Raw genomic sequence first — 21727 nt, forward strand, 5'->3', positions numbered from 1 at the left:
CAAAGTCCACACAGCACTACTTGGCTCTGACCCCTCAGGCTTCTCTGCAGTGCTTGCCAGGAAAAGGGAATGTTAGAATCTGTTGCAGGAGCACTATCTTCTCAGAAACAGAAAAAGGGCACCTTGAAAAGAGTACTGAGTTGAAGAGACAACCCAGCCAAGCTCTGAATGAGTTTGGTTAAGTCATTTGATTGTTTCCAAAAACTGATTTTTTCTTTGGAAAATGGAGTTGGACCAGAGTATCTCTAACTTCTAATGATACTGGCTATGGGAAATAGGGAAGTGCTGAAATGAATTCCATCTTGCTTGGGAAGAGCATAGTCAGCACTCTGGCCATACCAAGCCAGTCCTCTGGGATTCAAGAATACTTGCAATTACCCTTGGCCCATTCATAAGTATCCCATCTAATTTTTTTTTCCTGTAACCAGAAAAAATTTCTATACAACACCCAAGAGCACAAAGAAGGCAGGAAAAAGGGGGAAAATGCTTATCCTAGAAAAGACATTTTACCTCAAGGGCATTCCTTTGGGAACTAGAGAGCTAGTGGTATCATGGAAGTGGATTTTATCAAACTTTACTTAACATGAAACCCTGATTTTTTGCAGTGATAAATAACATTCTATCCTTAAGAACTGGGCAGATTCTCAAACAAGTGGAGGAAGATACTAGCTGTTACATGTCCTATTTGAGACACCAGAGCAGGTGCCTACCTGCTCCTTCTTGAATTCAAAAGGGGAAATTGATGGGAGGGTGCCTAAACAAGGGAAAGGGAAAAAAGAGGTGTTGAGCTGCCTCCAAGTAAATAATATGTGAGCACACTCTGAGCACATTTAAACCTCTAACCCCAGCCAGGTAGGGCATTTGATGCATTATGAAAGCAAGACAGCAAGAACTATCTTAATTAAGGAGGGTAGCTTGGGGCACAAGGAAGAGGGTGAAATAATAAATCTTCAAATAGCAAATATCAGAAGTAGATAACTATGGTCAGTTGGGTGGAAAGGGAAACAGCTCAACATGATTCCTCTGCTCCTCCATGCCCCTTTCCCTAAGTGATGAGTGACAGAACAGTATAAGACTATTTCAACCATGTGATTTTTTTTTTCTGTTTCAGTGACAGTAAGTAAAACAAAATGAATCTTTGGAAGGAAAGCTCTTCATACTACAAACCAGCTATTCACTGCTGACCTAATCAAATATTTTCTTGACCAAACTTCTATAAACATAATTGACCCAAGGCATGGCAAGGAAAGAAGGCTTAACTCAACTTAAATGGATCATTCATTGAAGAAAGGTGTAGTAAGAAGGAGTCTAGATTGTCAAAACAAATGATATTTTGAAGAATGTTAATAATCTTTTCCCCTCCAGCATCCTTTTAGATATTTAGTAGCATTGTGTACAAAGCATTGTGGCATAGTGATTATTATACTGGCCTTAAGTCCTGTTTTAGCTAGTGGAGTCAGGCAGAACTGAGTTAAAGTCCAGCCTCAGACATACACTGGCTTTATGATTCTGATCAAGTTACCTACCTATTAGACCTCCATACCACTCTCTAACTACAGTGCAGAAAAGGCTGCCAACCTGTGTTTATATGAAGGGGTCTTTATACAAATGAAATCACAAGCCCTTCCCCTATCCCCATTTAAACTATAGATTTTCAGAATTCTCCCCTGCCTGCATGTACTAAATTGTCACCTTTGCTCTAAACACATTAACTTGAAGAATTATTTTAAAAATTAAAAATTGCTAGAGGTTTCATATTCTATACTCTAGACATACTTAATAAGTGTGAGAGGTAAAAAAAGATTTAAATCCAGGTATTCCAAGCCTGACTGACATTTTATCTTCCATACCATGCTGCCTCTGCTCAGGACAAAAAGGGGGAGGGTGAGAATTTACAAAGACCAAGAAATCATGAGCAACAAATGCCCCAGTTCAGTAGAAATGGGGGAGAGGGAATAGATTTTTAAAAAATCACCTAGTAAGAACTTCAAAGATTCTGAGGATCCAGTGACTCACCTAAGGTCACTGTAACAGTAAAGAATGTTTAACCAAATTCCTACCAGGTTCATCATGAACCAACCCTTACCAAACTCAGATCCCTGCAATTTTCCTCTTGCCTGGATAGCTGAGAGCTATTATGGAGAGTAATCGAAACAATAACCATTTTATTTCTCTTATTTTATTTTAGTCCCACCACAAATTTCTTTTTTCCTTGCCTTGGGTGTCTCCTCTCAGAATAAAATGCTAAGTGTTTCATTAAATTAGGTTAATTATAGAAAGGACCATGTGCTAAGCCAGTTGATTTCCTTCTTCTCAATGGAAATCTGACTGACTTCAGGAGTACAAGATCTGATCCAAAGCAGGTTACACAGTTCTGAAGGCTGCTCCAGAGGGTGGCATAAAACTTCTAATCACTTTTATTGTGCTTATGTTATTTACATATTGGTACCTTGTATATATTTCAGTTAATATATTGCTTTGCATATGGGAGATGTTTAATAAATGCTTGTATATCTGAATTTAAATTGAATTGTTAGTGGTATTCAATTCCTAGATTCAAGAGAGTCAGATATTTCCCTGGCTTCCTATTTTGGTGGATACACAGCTCTCCATCTGCCCCAGCAATCATACCTGAGATATTTGTTGAGATCTCCATGCTTCATATATTCAAAGACCATGATAAGAGGATCCCCTTCCACACAGACACCATAGAATTTCACGATGTGCTCATGTTGGAGGTTGGTCAGCAATTCGGCCTCTCGGTGGAAGTCCTTGCGGGCATTTTCACTGGCATCTTTCAGTGTCTGGTTAGGTGAAGAAAGAGAAAAATTTTAAGTTAAAAACATGGGTGAATTAAAAGTCAGGCTCTGCATAAAAATAGTCATTTATGTGTGAGTGAAAATGATAAAATGTGTAGGAAATTAAAAAGATCACTAGGAAAGGTTTACTTTTTAATTTTTTGAGATCATAAGACACTAAGCTAAAATTGATTATTTTTGTGAATATAGTTTTCTCATAATTTTCACTCCTTTAAAGCCCTTTCTGAAGAGGGATGACATATTATGAACTCAATTTGTTAAGTGAGTTCCCCAAATATTATAATGTATGATCCTTCTTTTATTCGGATAACATTTTTTAGAAAGATTTTATTTATTTTGAGTTTTACAGTTTTTTCCCCATTCTTGCTTCCCCCCCACCCCCATAGAAGGCATTCTGTTAGTCTTTAAATTGTTTCCATGGTATACATTGATCTCAGTTGAATGTGATGAGAGAGAAATATCCTTAAGGAAGAAAAACAAAGTATAAGAGATAGCAAAATTACGTAATAAGATAATGGTTTTTTCCCCCCAATTTGAAGGTAATAGTCTTTGGTCTTTGTTCAAACTCCACAAGTCTTTCTCTGGATACAGATGGTATTCTCCATTACAGATTGCCCAAAATGGTGCCCAATTATTGCACTGATGGAATGAGTTCAGATAACATTTTAAGGATCCTTCCTCAGTCTATATATTAAAGGAATTTTGAAATCAAGAGATTTCCCTGGTCAGGGAGAAATCTCCCTGGCTTCAAAATTTGTTGTTGTACAATTTTATTCAACTCTTCATGACACCTTTTGGGGGTTTTCTTGACAGAGATATTAGAGTAGTTTGCATTTTCTTCTCCAGTTCTTTTTACAGATAAGGAAACTGAGGCAAACAGTGACTTGTTTAGGGTCCCAAAGCTATTAAGTGGATGGAGCCAGATTTGAATTCAGGAAGAGAGGACATATTGACTCAAGGTCCAGTATTCTATCCACTATACACTTAGCTGCCAGCTGCAAAATTATCACGTTGCTAAAGATAATAGGACCCAGTAAAATAGGACCCTGTCTCCCATCTTCTTTATGGTTATATACAAATCATGCCACCTATAGAGGATAAAATGTATCGGCATGTCAGGGAGATGAGAATTTATTATTACTTGGATTAAATCTAGTAGTTCCTGTTGCACAAGTGAACAAAGCAGCTTTGTTTTGGCTTTTTGTTTGGCTTTGTAAAGAGTGGAAGTTATGTGACTCAGGGGATGCTACCTATCTTGATGAGGCAAGAAGTGCCTTAAGCATCAAAACTGTTATCGTAATGGCAATTCTGTACTTAATGGAAAAATGAAGAATGCCATCATGTCTGTGATATGATCATGTGTGCGTACATGTCCTGAAGAGCTCCAGGAGCTGGGTTGTTTGTCACTCAAATTGACTTTCTTTATTTTGCTATTATGGTTGCTCATGAAAGAGCATGGCCTTTTGGAAATTTTTTTACAGCAAAGAGGTAAGGGAGGGGTGTTCCATTTCTGTTGCTGATGAGTTGTTTAGGTTCTGTCCAACTTTTTGTAACCTCATTGAGGGTTTTCTTAGCAAAGATATGGGAGTGGTTTACCATTTCCTTTTCCAACTCATTTTATGGATGAGGAAATTCAAGCAAATAACATTAAGTGACTTGCCTAGGGCCACATAGTTAGATCTAAACTCAAAAAGATGAGTCTTCCTGACTCTAGACCACTATGCCAGCTAGCTGGAGGTGTTCTATACAACATCATATAATTGTTCCTATGTCATCTCATCTCATCTTTAACTTTCAGAATTTGTACCTCCCTTCAAGGCTCAAATCAGATGCCTTCTTGAAAAGAATATATTTCTGCATCCCCTATGTTGCTAACACTCTCTTCATTAGCATTTACTTTATCTGTTTCTTCCAGTATACATCTTCCCAATGGAATGTGAGCTTCTAGAGGACAGGGCTCTTTCCATTTTATCTTTATCTCCTCAGTACACAGCAATATTCTTGGCTTCTAGTAAGCATTTATTAAATCTTTAGGTAATTAATGAACATTTCTAAGTAATTCTACTTTACTGTACATCCATTTCACAACTAAGTATTTATTCCAAAAGATCAAGAGGATCTATATTAGAGTATCAGCTAGGCAAAAATTAAAAAGCCTCAAACCTTCTGGGACAAAAATACTAGGAAAGAGTTATGTTGTTCCATGGGTGGAATGCTTTAACTGGATCTAAATCTAGACAACTTGATTTCCAGGAAAGAAAAGCCATGCCCTAAAACTCTATTAATAAAAATCATTCTACTTTGGCATAGGATGACACTCCGGGGGGGGGGGGGGGGGGCGGTAACTGTCATTTCTTTCTATTAATGGAAGCTTTCTCTAGTGCCTCCAGTTCCTCAAAATCACATCTCACCTATACACACATAACACCACAGTTTTTCTTAGTAGCATTTACTCTTCCTGACCATCATTCTGCCACACATGCTAGCCCCATCATCAAACATCAGGATTTTCTTATTCCAAGTGCCAAATCTGGAATGTTACTTTCTCTTATTGCTTATGAATTTTTTGACATCTCCTTAACTGACATGACTTGGGAGGAAAATCCCAAGGGAGCTTCTTCACCTCTTGCTCAAAATAGTCAAAGAGGGCATGAAGTATGCATTGATTCCAGCTAGGCAGTAGCGGGGCATTAGCTAAATTTCAGAAGAGAATGGAAAACTGATGGTTAAATAGGAGAAATGTAGGAAACACAAAAGAAAACTCTTGATTATCTGAAACACTTGAACAACAATGAAGAGGAAAGGGAAGTCTGGAGAAGAAATTTAGGACTTCAGTAGAGTAACAAAGTTATAACTTAATAAGGGTAATTGATATATTGTAGATAGAATATAGGACCATTACACTAGACTGAAAGGGGAATGGTTTTTTAGGGGGGGGGAGAATAGATATGTATGTATACATACACATATATGGGGGGGGAGAGAGAGAGAGAGAGAGAGAGAGAGAGAGAGAGAGAGAGAGAGAGAGAGAGAGAGAGAGAGTTCTCTTTTAAACTAAGAGAAAAGGAAATAAGCATTTTCCAGGCATTTTGCTAAGAGTTTTACAAATGTTATTTAATTTTATCTTCACAACCCCAAGGAAGTAGGTGATCTTATTTTCTCCATTTTGCAGTTAGGAAACTGGCAAAGGTTAAATTATTTACTCACAGTCATTGAGCTAGTAAGTACATGGGGTCACATCTAAACTCAATTTTTTCTGATTCCAAGCTCAGCACTCTAACCACTGTGCAACCTCAATATTTCTAAAAAATATGCTTGTTGGGAAAAAAAGAGAGAGAAAATAAAGATGTAGGAATTTGTTGCAAATTTCCAAACCAAAATGCAATAAGGTATAGGTAAAAAAAAAGAATATTGTTATGCACTTATTTATAGCCATTTGTGACTCTTTTGACCCAGTTTGGGATTTTCATTGCAGAGATACAAGAGCGGTTTGCCATTTCCTACTTCAGCTCATTTTATAGATAAGGAGACTAAGGCAAACAGAGTTGAAAGACTTGCTAAGGGGCAAAGCTAGTAAGATTCTGAGGCTGGATCTCAATGAGGAAAGAGTAGTCTTCTTGTATTCAATTTGAAATCAAAGACTACAGATACTGGTTCTCAATATACTCATTCATGATTATAGGAAAATCACTTCTCTGACTCTTAATTTTTGTTAATTTTAATATCTTTCTATTATTTATGGTCACTTCTCTGATTTTTAATTTCCCCATCTGGAAAATGATGAGTTTGGGACCTCTAAGGTCCTTTCTAACTCTTAAATCTATAATCTTGTCATTTTAGTTGAAGGACAGATTTTTTGATTAAATTGCTCAAGTTCTTTGGGCTCATGATTTGAAAGTAAGACTTTCCTTATCTATATTTTTTTTTTTGGAAAAGGTAAGACACCATCAATTTTTTTTTCTAAAAATGCATTGAGGACAATTTCTTAAAAAATAAAGGTGCTAAATCAAGGAGGATACTTTTTAAGTAAATCCTTTCAGAGGAAAATTAAGGATTTGAAAGTGGGCATTAATGCTATTGGAAGTGACTATAAGATATTGGATTAAAAATCTTAATTAAAGGAAGAAGAAATAAATAGTACAATAATGGGACATTAATTTGGAGAATGAAGATCTCAACAAATTTAGGGCATGAAAAAGGGACCAGTAGGAAGAATATCTAAGAAACAAATGAGATTAAATAAGTTTTTCCTAGAAGTTCTAAAACTGAAAAGAAATATTTCCTTATCATTGTCATTTTTATTTTTGTTGGTGGGTCCCTCTATTTTTTCCCAAGCTGGAAGTACAGAAGTCACTCATGGGTTAATCCAGTATCAAAAGTATAGAAGTATATAATAGATAGGATCTATTATATATATGGCTCAAGCATAAGTTCTGAACCTGTAGTTAGGAAGATCCGAGTTCAAAATGGCATGCTACTCTAGTATCTTTGCACAAACCCCCCACCAAACCCCAAATAGAGTCATGATGAGTTGGATATGAATGAAATAACTGAATAACAACAATATAATGGATAAAGACAAGCTAAGAATACATTATTCAGGAAAAAAGACCTGGAGGCAGCAGTTTACTGATACACGTTTAACAACCAGCTTCCTGGTTGTTGGCTTTTAATTTCTATTATTAGCATTTCTTAAGTCTAGAAATCACCATAATAGTAAATCAAGTCCTGATTTGTAGCATTTGCTGATATCCAAGGTAAAAATGCTCAAAATTAAAAATTTAACTATAAAGAACTATCTGAGCTATCTCCAGAACTCCCCTGGAAAAGTCTTAATGGATCAGAAGCTGCATGCAATGAGTGTTATTGCTTTTTTGGCATTGGGGAACCAGGGGAAGAATGAGTTTGAGATTTCAATGTAATATTATGATATTTAAAAATAAAACAAAATGAGCCACATATCAGAATTAATAAAATCTTGAAATGTATTTAGTTAAGAGAGAAGTTAGAAATCAGTCCTATCATTATTTACGGTATTACTTAAGTACTTAATAGAGTGATGAATCTATAAATTTTGTGCCTGTAATTTTTTAAGGGTGGGGCTAAAGAAGTTTGGCTCTGAAGAAGAGTTAGGAAAATGTCCCTCTTTTCATTCTTTGCAGAGATCAAGGACAATGGGGGTGAAATATAAAATGCAAGTATATATTGCCATACTCAGGAAGTATATTGATTAATGGCACTAAACTGTCATTTCTTTCTTTTTAAATTTTTTTTATAATGATATGAAAAAACAAAAGAGGTCAATAATTTTTCTTTAAGATTGAAGTTGCAGTTAAGCTGCCCTGTTAAAGTCCTGCTCCTATGGTTTCTTATACCATAGTGATGACCCTGAGTTCTCAAAGACCATGCTAGATGAGTCCAAGATCTGGCAGGTCCTTTTTTTGAAATAGAAAGGCTTTGACTAGAGGTATGGCAATGAACTGTGCATCTGTTGTCCAGAAAGGTTCACCAGCAGATGGCTGACCACCAGATAATAGATTTTGGGGTCATGGAAATTCATGAAAATAGTCAGATACTGTCAGTTAAGAGACCATTTTGAATTGAGTTAGAGAAAAATATACTCATATCAATGATATCACAGATCTTTTCAAGTATAAAATTAATAAACTAAGATTCAGAAAAAAATCACCAAAATTCAATTCAGTAAACTCAACAATCAATGTACTGTGCTAGATGCTAGGGATAGAAGATGTAGTATATTATTCTTCCAATAAGAAGGAGGTGATCTCGCCATAGGGAGGACAAGGAAGGAGAGAGAGATAAAGGAGAGAGAGAGAGGGAGGAGTGAGGAAGAGGGAAAGGGGAAAAGGGTGAGGGGGGAAAAGGGTAAAAGAGAGGGGGAGGGAGATACATGCCAGGCACTGTGCTAAGTTTTGGGTATACATATAAAAGATAACAAGGTAATTCCTGCTTTCAAGGAGCTTACATTCTTTTTTCTTTTTTTTAAGATTTTTGTAAGGCAAATGGGGTTAAGTGGCTTGCCCAAGGCCACACAGCTAGGTAATTATTAAATGTCTGAGGCTGGATTTGAACCCAAGTACTACTGACTCCAGGGCTGGTGCTCTATCTACTGCACCACCTAGCCGCCCCCAAGAGCTTGCATTCTAATAGAGGAAGATGGCAACAACACATGATACAATTTAGAAAGTGCTTGAACACAAAGGAGAGAATAAAGGAAATGTCTCTCATGAAGATAAATCTTTTTGTTTAAGGTTTTTGCAAGGCAAATGGGGTTAAGTGGCTTGCCCAAGGCCACACAGTTAGGTAATTATTAAGTGTCTGAGACCAGATTTGAACCCAGGTACTCCTGACTCCAAGGCCAGTGCTTTACCCACCATGCCATCTAGCCAGCCACCCCAAAGATAAATCTTAAAAGACAGGAGAAGGGTCAAAGACAACTTTAGAAAGGAGGCTGTACATTAGTCTGGACCTTTAAAAGTTAGTAGACTGGGTCAAGAGAGAAGAAAAGTTCATTTTCAGCAAGGAAGATCTTAGGATCATAAATTTTTAGCTGCAAGGGACTTGAGAGATTAGAGTCCAACCCTCTCATTTTTGAGATGAGAAAACTGAGTCCCAGAGAGGCCATGCATTTTGCCTAAGTTCATGGTACCTGAACCCACACCCTCTGACTCCAGAGACAGTTCTCTCATCCTATGTACCATATTGGCGTCACCAGCATATTTTTAATGCAGGTAGATGAAAAAGGGCAAGAAAGGTAATTTTTCAGTACTCACTCCCAAATGCTAGGCAAGTCATTATCATGTCCTTTGACTTAAAGAGGGGAAAGCTTTAAAAGTATAAAGAGTAGAAGCTATATACCCTAGAGTTATCAAAGTATCTTGCTGAACTTAAATTCAACATTTATCATAACACATGTCTCTTCTTTTGTATCAGCTTGGATTTATGGGCATTGTTATTTAGGTAATTTGTCAAACTACAAACAATCTCTGGCTTCAGATTTTTCATCCATGACATGAAGAGGAATTTAGCATGGGTGATTTCTCAGATTTCTTTGAGCTTCGATATTCCATTATATGATGGGAGATTTTTTTTCTTGGTGTGGAGAAGATATGTGGATTCTAAATTTATATCCTATAATGTATCCTTATTTTAATTGTTTTTAGAAGAGAACATTTATAGTATGAAGAGATATAATTGGAATCATAACCATAGAATACAGACTATATTTAGGTTGAAACAGCTATTGTGCTCATTGGTGATACAGAGAAAGCAAAATGAAGTCCTTCCTTGAATTTATAACAGTTACTTGAAAGATAAAGTATGTTCTGTACTGTGTCCACATTATGTGTTCAAGGTAATGCTGTATAAAAGGGAAAGAAAGCAGTTGGCAAATTTATTCTCCTATAAGCTAAAGGTAATATGAAAATATTCAAGAAAAATAGACTTTATGGATTAAAAAGCCTAGATCCTTTAATAAGAGCTGATGTGTTCATGTATGTCTTTAAATATCTAAATTTCTCCTAAGCCAGATTTCTTAGACATGCTTCAACTCTTAAACAATTTTCAGCATCTACCCCAAGATTTTGAATGGCATCCATCTGTCTAAAAGAAAAGCACTCTATTTTGAACCCCAGGCAGTTCCCCCTAAAGAAGAATACAGCACAATAGCAGCTATTTCTTAACATGCATGCACAATGCTGCAAGGGTTGCTAGGCAACAAGCAGATGGCATGTCAAAGACCCCAAAGAGCTTCCAATCAATGAAGAGAAGCACTGACAGCAATTCTATATAGGTGAGAAGATGCTCATTCTTTGGCAATCTTGCTCAATTTGTTTTCTCCCTAAATCATACCTTTGTTTTTGGTTAGTTCTATGCTTCCAGTGAAGTTGCAGTCCAAAGTGCCCCAGCAAAAGAGTATCCTTTCAGTCCCATTTAGAAGGTACTATTTAGATTTTCCATCACCGGAAATTCTTATGAAGAAGTCAAATGTGAGCAAGTTAGAAATATTGCTTTCTATAGTCTGAGAAAGGGACAATCTTCTGGAGAGAGTCATGGGTCCTTTAAATTGTAGTTCATGTGTAAGAATAGGAAGGAAAAATGACCCCACTGTCTAAGTGTGTGTGGGGGGGAGGGGTGGGGGGGGTCTACTTAGATTTTGTTGCCAAAATAAATGAATAGGTTTCCTGCTCCATTCAGCCAGTCATCAGAAATCCAGGGCATTTTACCATCTGTTCTGCCACCACATGGACCCCAATGCTTCCCCATCTTGTTATCCTACCTTTTCATATGGAAATAATACTAAAAATCAGCTCTAACATGGAGAATGAAAAATGTGTGACAGGTGCCAACTAATTGTGGGTACTTTCTCGCCAAGTTCAACTTGCACTATACTCTACTTCTCACAGTTGCTGTGATTCCCCATATCAAAACTCACTTCCCTTGTCAACTCTCCTCCATATGTATTGTCTTCCTTCACCTTTCAGATTGTAAACTCATTGAAAATAGTGACTGTCTCACTTTTATATTTATATACCTAGTACCTGGAGCAGAGCAGACCCCAAATAAATGCTTTTTCATTCATTCATTCATTCATTCAGCACTTTAAGTATTCTTGTCCTTTTTTTTTTACTTCAACCCTACTGCTTAAGCCAAATCATTGGTTTCAGTAAAAATCCACATATAGGGGATTAAAGGACAACAGACTTAGAGTTAGAAGGGAACTTTGAGGTTATTAAGCCAAAATAATACATATTACAGCAGAGGTCCGCAGTAACTTGTCTAAAGTCTCAGATGTAGTAAATGAAAGAAGCATCTTGGAGGAGGCTCCTCACCTTATGTTCATAATAATATAGTGCACTTCTACTTATACAGCCTTTTACATCTGAGGTTGAATTTTTGCTTAAATGTGTGCAAGAAGGTGAATAACAAGAAGGGGAAGTTTTAACATGCTTTTGCAATGTTTTTTGAGTTTTTTTAATAGCATGGCTAAACTTTTGACTCAAATACTAATCAATAGTCTTCAATAAGTCAATGAATTGTGAAATCATAGATATGGGCATGTCTTTCCCTGGTACTATTTGGAAATACCTTAAGGTTTCTTATTCTGTCTTTTTTGTCCATTTTTTTTTCTGTAACTGCTTCATAGTGCATCTACCCTACTGAACTGGAGAGCTTCCTCTGGCTTCCTTTGCTAAATAGTCACACTAAAGAAATCTATATCTTAACCCTCACTGGATTGTAGCCAGCAGGTTCTCGACGATAGGGTTCACTTGAGATTGTGGATGTTGAGTCTTGGATAAAGTGGTAACTGGAAGGATGGATGACTAGGGCAATGCCCTCAAATCCTGCAGTAGAGTATAAGTTTCTTAAGCACAGAGACTCCTTTTCCCTTTGTCTATAAATCCTTGCCACTTAGCACATTGTAGATAATCAATAATTATTGGGTTTTTTACCTTGGATTGAGTTAACAGACCAACAGCTAATCATGCATTGAATTTGAATACAATTAATTTAATGTCAAGAAGAAGGAAAACAAAAGTTGGACTTCCCTAAATCCCTTAAAACATTTTCTCAGAGGCGTCTAGGTGGTGCAATGGATAAAGCACTGGCCTTGGAATCTGGAGTACCTGGGGTCCGACCTCAGACACTTAGTAATTACTTAGTCGTGTGGCCTTGGGCAAGTCACTTAACCCCATTGCCTTGAAAAATCTAAAAAAATTTTTTTTCTCAAAGATTTTCCTTCTACCAAAGTTTTACTCCATTTCCAATTCATGGTCAGATCAGACTTTGAGGCCAAGTGCAGATGGGAATAAATGAAAGAATTAAAAAACACACTCATTTATTAAGCACTTACTATGGCCAAGATACATGAGAGCTCTCTGCTCCCAAGGAGATTGTATTTTATTATGAGGAGTGGAGAGGCTGGGAGGAGGAATACACACACACACACACACATATGTATGTGTGTATGTGTGATTTATAATATATTATATATAATATTTAAATTATAATATATAAAATATAATATACAATTATATTTATAATATATAATTAAACCTACAAACATAAAGAAATAAATAATGTATATATATATATATATATATATATATATTTGGAAACTTTCATCTGTGTGTATGAATATGTATATGAAGAGTCCTCTGCAGAGCAAATGGAAAGGTCTAGTGATTCTAAGGTTATAGGTAAGTTGGACGAAAAAGCTCAGAGAGTCTCACAGTGAATTGGCAGGTGAGATGGCAATGACTTGGAAATCTGGGCATGGAGCAGCAGGGCAGATAGAAAGGGCCAACTGTCTTCCATCTAACCAGAATAATTGTAGTTGCTCATCCAAGGAGTATGAGGGGCCATATAAGTTTGGACATTAACTATTTATGTTCAAGTGTCCTCTGGTTGTATTGGGCAAATGGCAGAAGGAAGGTACCTTGTTAGAAGGAAGGTCTTGGAAAAAATATTTTAAAGAAGAGAAAGAAGTTGAGCTTCTGATTTTTTATCATTTTGACACTAAATTAATGGTATAACAATTAAGGATATGATAAACTATTGATCAGCTAATCCAATTCAAGGCACACAAATAGGGGTGGGCATTGAAGAGAAATTCAAAAATTCATTCATTCATTCTTCTAAAGATTAAAACATGATGGTGGACAGACAAATGTATAAAACATTGCTCCTGATCTACAGGCTTTCTTAGTCCATAGACTTCCAGAGTCACACTAGCAGAAGCTATAGTGCTATTACCAAATAGTAACTTGTAACCTTTTATCTAACAAGTTGAAGCCAGACCAAATAGCTCTGGGGATATCAGCTAAGTCTTGACTGTAAGATCAGGGATTTGGGATCTGGATTTGGGACAAAGTTATTGCCTTGCTTAAAAGCTCTCCCACTTTCCTGATCTTAACCTTGAACCAGAGGTTTGAAGAACAACCTGACAGTTAATACCTGCAGTTACTCAAGGTGGATTTGACATAGAATCCTTATGTGGTGTAGAGATGCATATACAGAGTCAGAGTAAGGATACAATTATGGTTGACATGACCTTCCATGCTCTACTTTATTGAAGTCTCTTGGCAGAACAGCTTAGTCTCAGGTGTCATCTCTCTCAAGATTTTCCATTGGCTAAACCATTGCTGACCATAGGACCAAAGTACTTGGATTTCCAAATAAAATCACTGAAACCCTGCCTTGCCATATTTAGAAGGTAGTGTAATACCTATTTTGATATCCTGAATGTGGGGTCCAAATCCCCTGGAACATCCTTCCTCCTCAGGACATTACAAGATGCACAACTAAGTTAGATTATCCCTTCCTTTATCATCTGAAACTGCAATTACTTTAATGTACAGAAGTCCATGTGTTTTTATTCTCCACACCAGTGGGGTCAAACTAAAATAGAAATGAATCCCTGAAGTAGCATATCATTTCTGAATTATCTATGCTGTATTGTATTTTTTTACTTTGTTAAACATTTCCCAATTACATTTTAATTTGTTTCAGGCAGCATTTGGGAATTCTGTTGCCTGCCTCATGGGTGGCAAATTTGACACTTCTGTCTTACATCATGCTGACTAACTGACCCATCTTTAGCTCAAGATTATAGATTTACAGATGAAAGGGACCTCATCCATTCCAATCTCTATGTTTTAGAGTAGAGGAAACTGAAGCCCAGAGATTCAAATGACTTGTCAAAGACTACACAAGTAGTAAATAGAAGTAGTAAATGGTAGAAGTGTGACATCATTATCTGACATTCTTAGAGCGAATGTCATTTGGGGAAGTTAAGTGCCTGGCCCATAGTCACCCAGGGAGTATATGTAAGAACTAGACTTGAACCCTATTCTATTTGACTTCAAGGTCAGTTTATCTACTTTGGTGCAATTGTGAAAAGTTTCTGTTAGTGCTACTCCTATCTAAAAAACCTCTAGCTCTACTTACCCAAGAGAACAAAATTATGAGAACTATAGAAAGGCACTAATAGTATTCTGAAAATGCTATTAATTATCATGCTCCCCACTCTCCCACCTCAAGGTAGTCAATGATGGAAGGAAGCAGTAGAGACAGAAGGAGTTAGACATTCTGAGAGTAGGGAAAGATTCATTTTTTTAAACCTTTTGCCTGGACAAACCCACTCTTCAAACTGCCCCCCCCCCACACACATATTTGACCTCTTAAACTCCAAATCTCTCAAAGGCTTCCTTAATTCCCTCCTCCACTCATCTAAATAAATCATTCTTTATCCATTCACTAAACATATTTATTTTATAAACATGAACTAGGTTATCATTAGAGTCTTATAGCCTTCATTTCCTCAAAATTTGGAATTCGCTGACAGTCCCTGGGACTTCTTGCCACCCAAGTTAGTTCCTTTCTATGACAAGAAAAACACATGTAGAATATTTCCACTTGGAATAGCTGAGCTCCATCTGCTACTTTTAGAGTGTTTAGTCTGTAAAGGGGAGAAGTTTAGACATTTTTTAAAGTCTTTTTCTTTATTAGCTGCCCATTATGCTAGTTAATGAACAATAACCACAGCAATAGTAGGTCATAAAATCCCTGTATCAAAGAAATGTGTCTGGATAATAATATTCTTAATTCAAATTAAGTGTTTAAGATTTGTTCATATATTTTTGAAAAGAAGCTCTTTCAGATTTAAAGTATTCATTTCTTAATACCCTCCTCCATACATGCCCTAACCCCTTCCCAAAGAATATTTATCAAGGATTAAAGAAAAAAATGACATTTTAATAAAACTTGTGTATAGTCACATTTATATATGTGTATGTATATATATTATAAATACATTCCATTAAAGAACTCAGGTCTTCATTATTTTACATGTAACTCAATATTTAGATAAGCAATTTTTAAAAATACATGACAACTTGCTTACAAAAGATTCTTTGGGATTTTTATATAAAAATTCTTTGAGGTTTTAAAATCAGTTTTTCTTGTGTGTGAAAGTCATGGGAAATTTCATCCATTTCTGGAATTTTCACTTACATTGGGACATAATTGAAGGAATATTAGACTTGGAATTAGGAAGACCTGGGTTTGAATGCTTATGTGTGGGTACCCTTGGGGAAGTCATCTGGATCTCTCTGAACCTCAGTTTCCTCCTCCATAAAATGGGGATAATAATACTAATAGAATTTAACTCACAGGATTTTTGTGGAATTCAAATGAGATGAAAGACAAAAAATTGCTTCCCAAATTTAAAAATGATATGCACATGTCACTAATTTCTCCACATGAAAATCATATGATTTTAATGAAAAGTATTATAGAATATGTTCACGATAAGATTACATCATTTCTAATTAGAGAAAATGGAATACTATCTAATTTCATCAAATTCAGAGTCTCAGAACTATATTGACCCAAATTTTAGAAGCCTGGGAAGAATTTGTTAAGGAAAAGTACAAATGATGGGAGGAGTTGCATCTATATCTTCCTGTAAAGGGAGATTAAAAGATGCTATGGTTCTCATCTCCAGGGGTCCAATAGATCCTAGGCTGAAGGTGGCCACAGTCAGACAAAGAGGAAAATTGAAACAGGGGGTGTGCTGGCAATTATTAAAGCATCCCCAGGGGAAAAAAGTGCCCACAACATAAATTTTGAGTTTGATCTACATTATTAATGTTCTTTAAGTCTAAACAATTAACAAAGCAATCAATCAAGACCTGATTTGAAGGTTTTGCAGGTTTCCATGCTTTAAATGCTCACACTGAAAATTTAACAATCAATTTAACAATCAACTCTCCCAAACTGGTTCCAGATGACTTCACTAGGCATCTAGACTAAGACCAAACTCTGTATTCAAGTGAATAGGATTTTCCATTCTCTCTATCCACATTTGTTAGTATTGATTCTGAAGTGACTAAGAATTCAATAAGGATTACATGTAAGTGATTACAAAAAGTGATACAGTGAAAAGAATATTGTATTTGAAGACTAGGAATCTGAGTTCAAATCCTAAAACTGTCATTTACTCCATGGTCTTGCAAATCATTTTACCTCTCTCGACCTAGCTGCCCCTCTGTAAACGCATGCAGCATTGGTCATGTGACCTTGCTGGTCAACTTAAGCCCTATAAAGTTGCAGAATGACTCACTCTTCCATATTTAAACCCTGGTATTCACTGCAGTGTGATTGCTTGTTACTGGATATTTATATCCTCAAAGAAACCAAGATTTAACCACTGAAGGGGTCCTTCAGTATGGGATAGCAGCCATCAGTGCAGATTGCAGCCAATTTAGTTCATTATTATAGATTCTATCAAATACTTAGATAGTACTTTGAGATCAACAAAGAGCACTCAGGTACTCCTGACCCCAGGGCCTGTGCTTTATACACTGTGTCACCTAGCTGCCCTTGAGTGCTGTTATTATACACTTTTTACATATAAAGAAATTGAAGTTATGAAGTTAAGTGACAACGTCCAGGGTAAATTGAGCTTGGATGCATCTAAGGTGCAATTTGAATCCATGTATTCCTGATTTTATCCACTTTGCCGTGCTGTTTCTCTGTTCCCTTTCTCAGATGTGGATTCTTAGGAATTAGAGATATTCTTACCTTTACTGCTACCAGGATCTTGTCCTGTTCAGGACAAAGGTTATAACACTCAGCTAGGAAAACTTTTCCAAAAGCTCCTTCACCTAGTTCTCTTTTCAGAACGATGTTATGTCTCTTGATATGCTGAACGACTGTAAAAGAAACACAGAATAAAAATTAGAACTGAAGCACAGAGTGGTGGGGAGTGGACTGAGTGAATCAGTGGCAAGTATGATGTTCTCTTCTTTCCCTCATTATCTCCTCTCCAGGCAGCCCCTTGAGAGGCTTCAGGCTGTGTCCATTTTGCAAGATGAATTGCTAGAAAAAGATGTCAGTGGAATTCAGTGTAGAACACAGTCATAGGTAGGGAGAAGAGGGATGCAAAGAAAACAGTCTCTCATTCGCTACTCCTTCTATACTCCTTTCTCAATTCTGCCTCTTAAATTCCCTAGTTCCTTTAAATGGCAGGTCTTACAAAGTTAGTCTCTCTCTAGTGACTAGTATTGCTACCTGCTAATAAATTATTTTTGTATATATTTTATTCTGAATTTTCTGAGTGTACTTGTTTTTCCTCATCCCCAAATAAACTCTTTGAGGGCCAAGTATGTTTCATTTTTGCCAGTGCTTAGCTCAAATGCTTGGTCTTTAGCAGCCACCTGGTCATTACTTGCTGAGTTGAATTGACTTGAACGAGCTTTACAAAATTAACAGAGAAGAAAAAGAGAAAGTTCTTATTAACCAGAGAATAACATTGCACCAATACCCTCAGCTGTCCAAATCCAACTCATATTGCATGAGCCTGTTCAAGGTCTTCCCCTATCTCCTTTCATGAGTTTTCCTAAAACGTCTGAATCTTAGCTTACTTTCCCTGTACAGAACTCTTGTTCTGTTGATTTACACCACATCCCTCCTAATCCCTCCAAGGTGTTACTCTCCCAAATTCTTCCTAATTTTTGTTTCTTGGTTTTATCCAGAGATTATGATATCATTTTTCCATATATGGTAGGGACTCCAATAATTCAACAGACATTATGTTACTTGACAGTGCAAGAGCATCGGGAGTGGAGAGGACCCTTGATCTGGGGACCTACATTCCAATTTCCTGGGTGTGGTCATGGGCAAGACATTGGAAACATCTTGGATTCAGTCTCATTTCTCTTGTTGGCCAAATAAAGAGACTGAACTGAATCAGTAAATGAGACAAGCAGCCTCTAGGAAAGCTTTATATCAAACGTTGTATCAAATGTTTTATATTCAACAACAAGGACTCTGCCCTCAAGAAGCTTGAATTCTATGAGTAGAGATAACAGCTGTGAACATATGAGTTATCTATTGCAATATCAGGGGTGTAGGATGGGAGGACTGGGGTGGGGAGGATGCAGATTTGAACCAAGTGTTATAAAGAGCCAGGAAAACCAAGAGGAGCAGGTGAAAAGGAAAGAGAATTCCAGGGATGGACCTATAAAATTTCTTTCAGCTCGAAATCTGTGGTCTTAGGACCTCAATCAGATAAGCATTTCCTCTATATTTAGGATTGTAATCATTTTATGTATCTAAATTTTTCATTTTCAAAGGTGATACAATTTTAAGGGATATTATTTGTTCCAGTGGAAAAAATACTGGATACAAAGTCAGAGGTCTTAAGTTCAAATCCTAGTTCTTTCACTTAACCATATGTATGATCTTGGACTAATCATTTACCCTCCCTAGTTCTCAGTTTCCTTGTTTGTAAAATGAGGAGATTAGACCAGATGATTTCTAAGGTTTCTCCCAAGTCTGAACCCTAGAATCATGAATCTATGATCTCTATTGCTCTGTCACCTCTACCAGATAGACTGAAAAGATCCAATCTGGGCAGGGCAACAGTTGGCACTTAGTAAATATGTGTTTAATGTTCTTTCTCTTCATATCTACTTTATGGAAAATATATAAAGTACAGATGGTCCTTATCAGAATTTCATGAGGATCAACAAGTGGGAAACACAATGAAAAAGATCCGTGAGAACTCAGAAAATGAAAATTAAAGCGACCATTGTATTTTCAGAATAGTCACATGCACAAGAGTAGATATAAATCTTTCCTCTTGCAGCAGCAAACCCCTGTAATAAAATAAAGTAAGAAATGTGTTCATTGGGAAGAGTGATCACATTGAAAAAGAAAAAAAAACCCAAAATACTGATATGATTGATGCAAGAACAAAGAATCAATTAAAGTAAATATTTAGCTCTTTGCCTGTCATATGCTCTTCAGGTATGAAATTTCCACTTACTTAATTTACTCTGCATTGAAGCCAGAGTGAGTTGGGTATTTTAGTATTTGATTTGACTTTCATTGGTTCTTTATGTTAACAAGAGAAAAAAGGATACTTGGGGAAATTAAGGTCAGTAAAGTTATGGATACAATCATTAGTTCCACTGTCATTCACTCACACAGATACACACAAACACTAAACTAAAGAAGACCTACTATTTTTCTTCCTCTGCTATTGACCTTTACAGGCATCTTTTCCCTAGGAAAAGAATTTTTAAATGGTGATTATTCTTTGTTATGGTTTCAGGCATAATGAATTACAGGGCTTGTGCCTTAGGACAAGACAATATGTAAATAATAGAATCTTCCTCATATGTATACAAGTTCACTTAAAAATAGTTTATAATTCTAAGCAAATGCAATTCTTCAGCTGATGTGGTGCCATGTTGTTCATAGAGAAACCAGAAAAAGATTGAATATTTGGATCCTGCTAATTAAAAGTATTTTTTCTTTCATTCAGAAGATCTTAGAGGAGTTCCTAACATGGGGTTCATGGACCCTTAAGGCATCTACTGAAAGATTTCAGGAGGTTCTTAAACTTGGATAAGAAAAAAAAATTATAACTTTATTTTCACTTACATCTAACTGAAATTTACCATTTCCTTCCATTATGATTTTTTGAAAGTATGATGAAAAGAATGGTTAAAGGTTGCATTGTACTGCTAATGGGGCCCATCAAAAATATTGATAAATTTTGCCCCAGAGGGCAAACATAGCCACTTAAGCTTAAAAAGACCAATGCATAACCAGTAGCCTTTCTCAAATTGTGTACAAAGGAAAACATCCCTTTGCATTTGAAATTTCATATCCTTTTTGCAGATTCCACTCATCTTGAGGGCCTAGTGCTTCTACTCAGAGTGAGGCATCTTCTCTCTGAAAAATGCACCTGGAATTTGCAAATTGTCTACACCCAAACCTGTGACTCAGGCTATGAAATTATTTCTATCTATCCTTCCATCTGGCTTAGTTGATGTTGTCTCATTTCACCTCAAAGCACATCAACTTCCTATTAAATTCTTCATAACACTGATGATTAGTAGTCTGGCTGAAAGTATGTAGATTTCCTAATGTATATTATTTCTTTTCTTTAATGCTTCTGAGGCACTTATGATCTCACAAGTGAGGTTAGAAAGACATCCTGTACAACTTCCAATCCTGTACAACTGTTTCCACTGGTGATTTACTTAATGTGTTGGGAACTTTCCTCTAGAACTCTTAACAACATAGGGAAATCAATCTAGGATATGAATTGTCTGTTTTTCAGTTATCCTACAATCTCTCCACCTGATGGATTCATCTTGTTTTCTTGTAATAATCTGTTATTTCCTTTTTATAAAACTTCCTATGTTCAATTCATCATTAGAAATATGATATGGGCAGCTAGGTGATGGAATGGAAAGAACACTGACCTTGGAGTCAGGGGGACAGGAGTTTGAATCTTGACTTAGGCACTTGATACTCAGTAGCTATGTAATCTTGGGCAAGTCACTTAACCCTGATTGCTTTTGGTCACTTGGACCCACATGACTCTGGAGAAGAAAGTGAGTCTGGTGACTTAGCACAGCACCTCCCTCTCTGAAATCCAATTGATGTACTTATCATGGCATCACCTCCCTGATGTCATGGTTTTCTTCGAGAATGAAGGTCAAACATCATTATCATCAAGTAATATGATATAATTATTTTTGTCCACCAGGCATTTCCTCAAGAAGTCAATGGTATTCCATCATTCACTGATACTAGAAGAATATTGGTGTTAAAAAAATGAGGTCTTATTTCAGTTATAAATATGAGAGTACTAGAAAGTACAACATGATTTTTCAAATGTAATCTAGCTCTCCTTCCTAATCAATTTGGTGCCTCGCTGATTATCAATGGTTAGAATCTATCAAAGATATATTCATTAATGAAACAGTTCAATGGGGTATCTACCCAACTGCTTATCATTGTTTAGTGTGTATATTCTTCATTTTCTGTATTTTCATTTGCAAATTTTTAGACTGAATCTTTAA

General features: G+C 36.4%; 1 protein-coding gene across 2 annotated transcripts in view; it reads right to left on the bottom strand.

Moving 5' to 3' along the window:
• NTRK2 (neurotrophic receptor tyrosine kinase 2) overlaps window positions 1–21727 on the bottom strand; it is a 417637-nt gene that overhangs the window by 88529 nt on the left and 307381 nt on the right. For both annotated transcript variants that reach the window (XM_074196621.1, XM_074196620.1), the window contains 2 exons: window positions 17427–17557; window positions 2632–2804 (listed from right to left, as the gene is read on the bottom strand). In XM_074196621.1, coding sequence (XP_074052722.1) covers window positions 2632–2804; window positions 17427–17557 — 304 coding nt within the window. The remainder of the gene's footprint in view (window positions 1–2631; window positions 2805–17426; window positions 17558–21727) is intronic.

Source organism: Macrotis lagotis, chromosome 8, assembly GCF_037893015.1.
Source record: "Macrotis lagotis isolate mMagLag1 chromosome 8, bilby.v1.9.chrom.fasta, whole genome shotgun sequence".
In the NCBI taxonomy this organism is placed as follows: domain Eukaryota; kingdom Metazoa; phylum Chordata; class Mammalia; order Peramelemorphia; family Peramelidae; genus Macrotis; species Macrotis lagotis.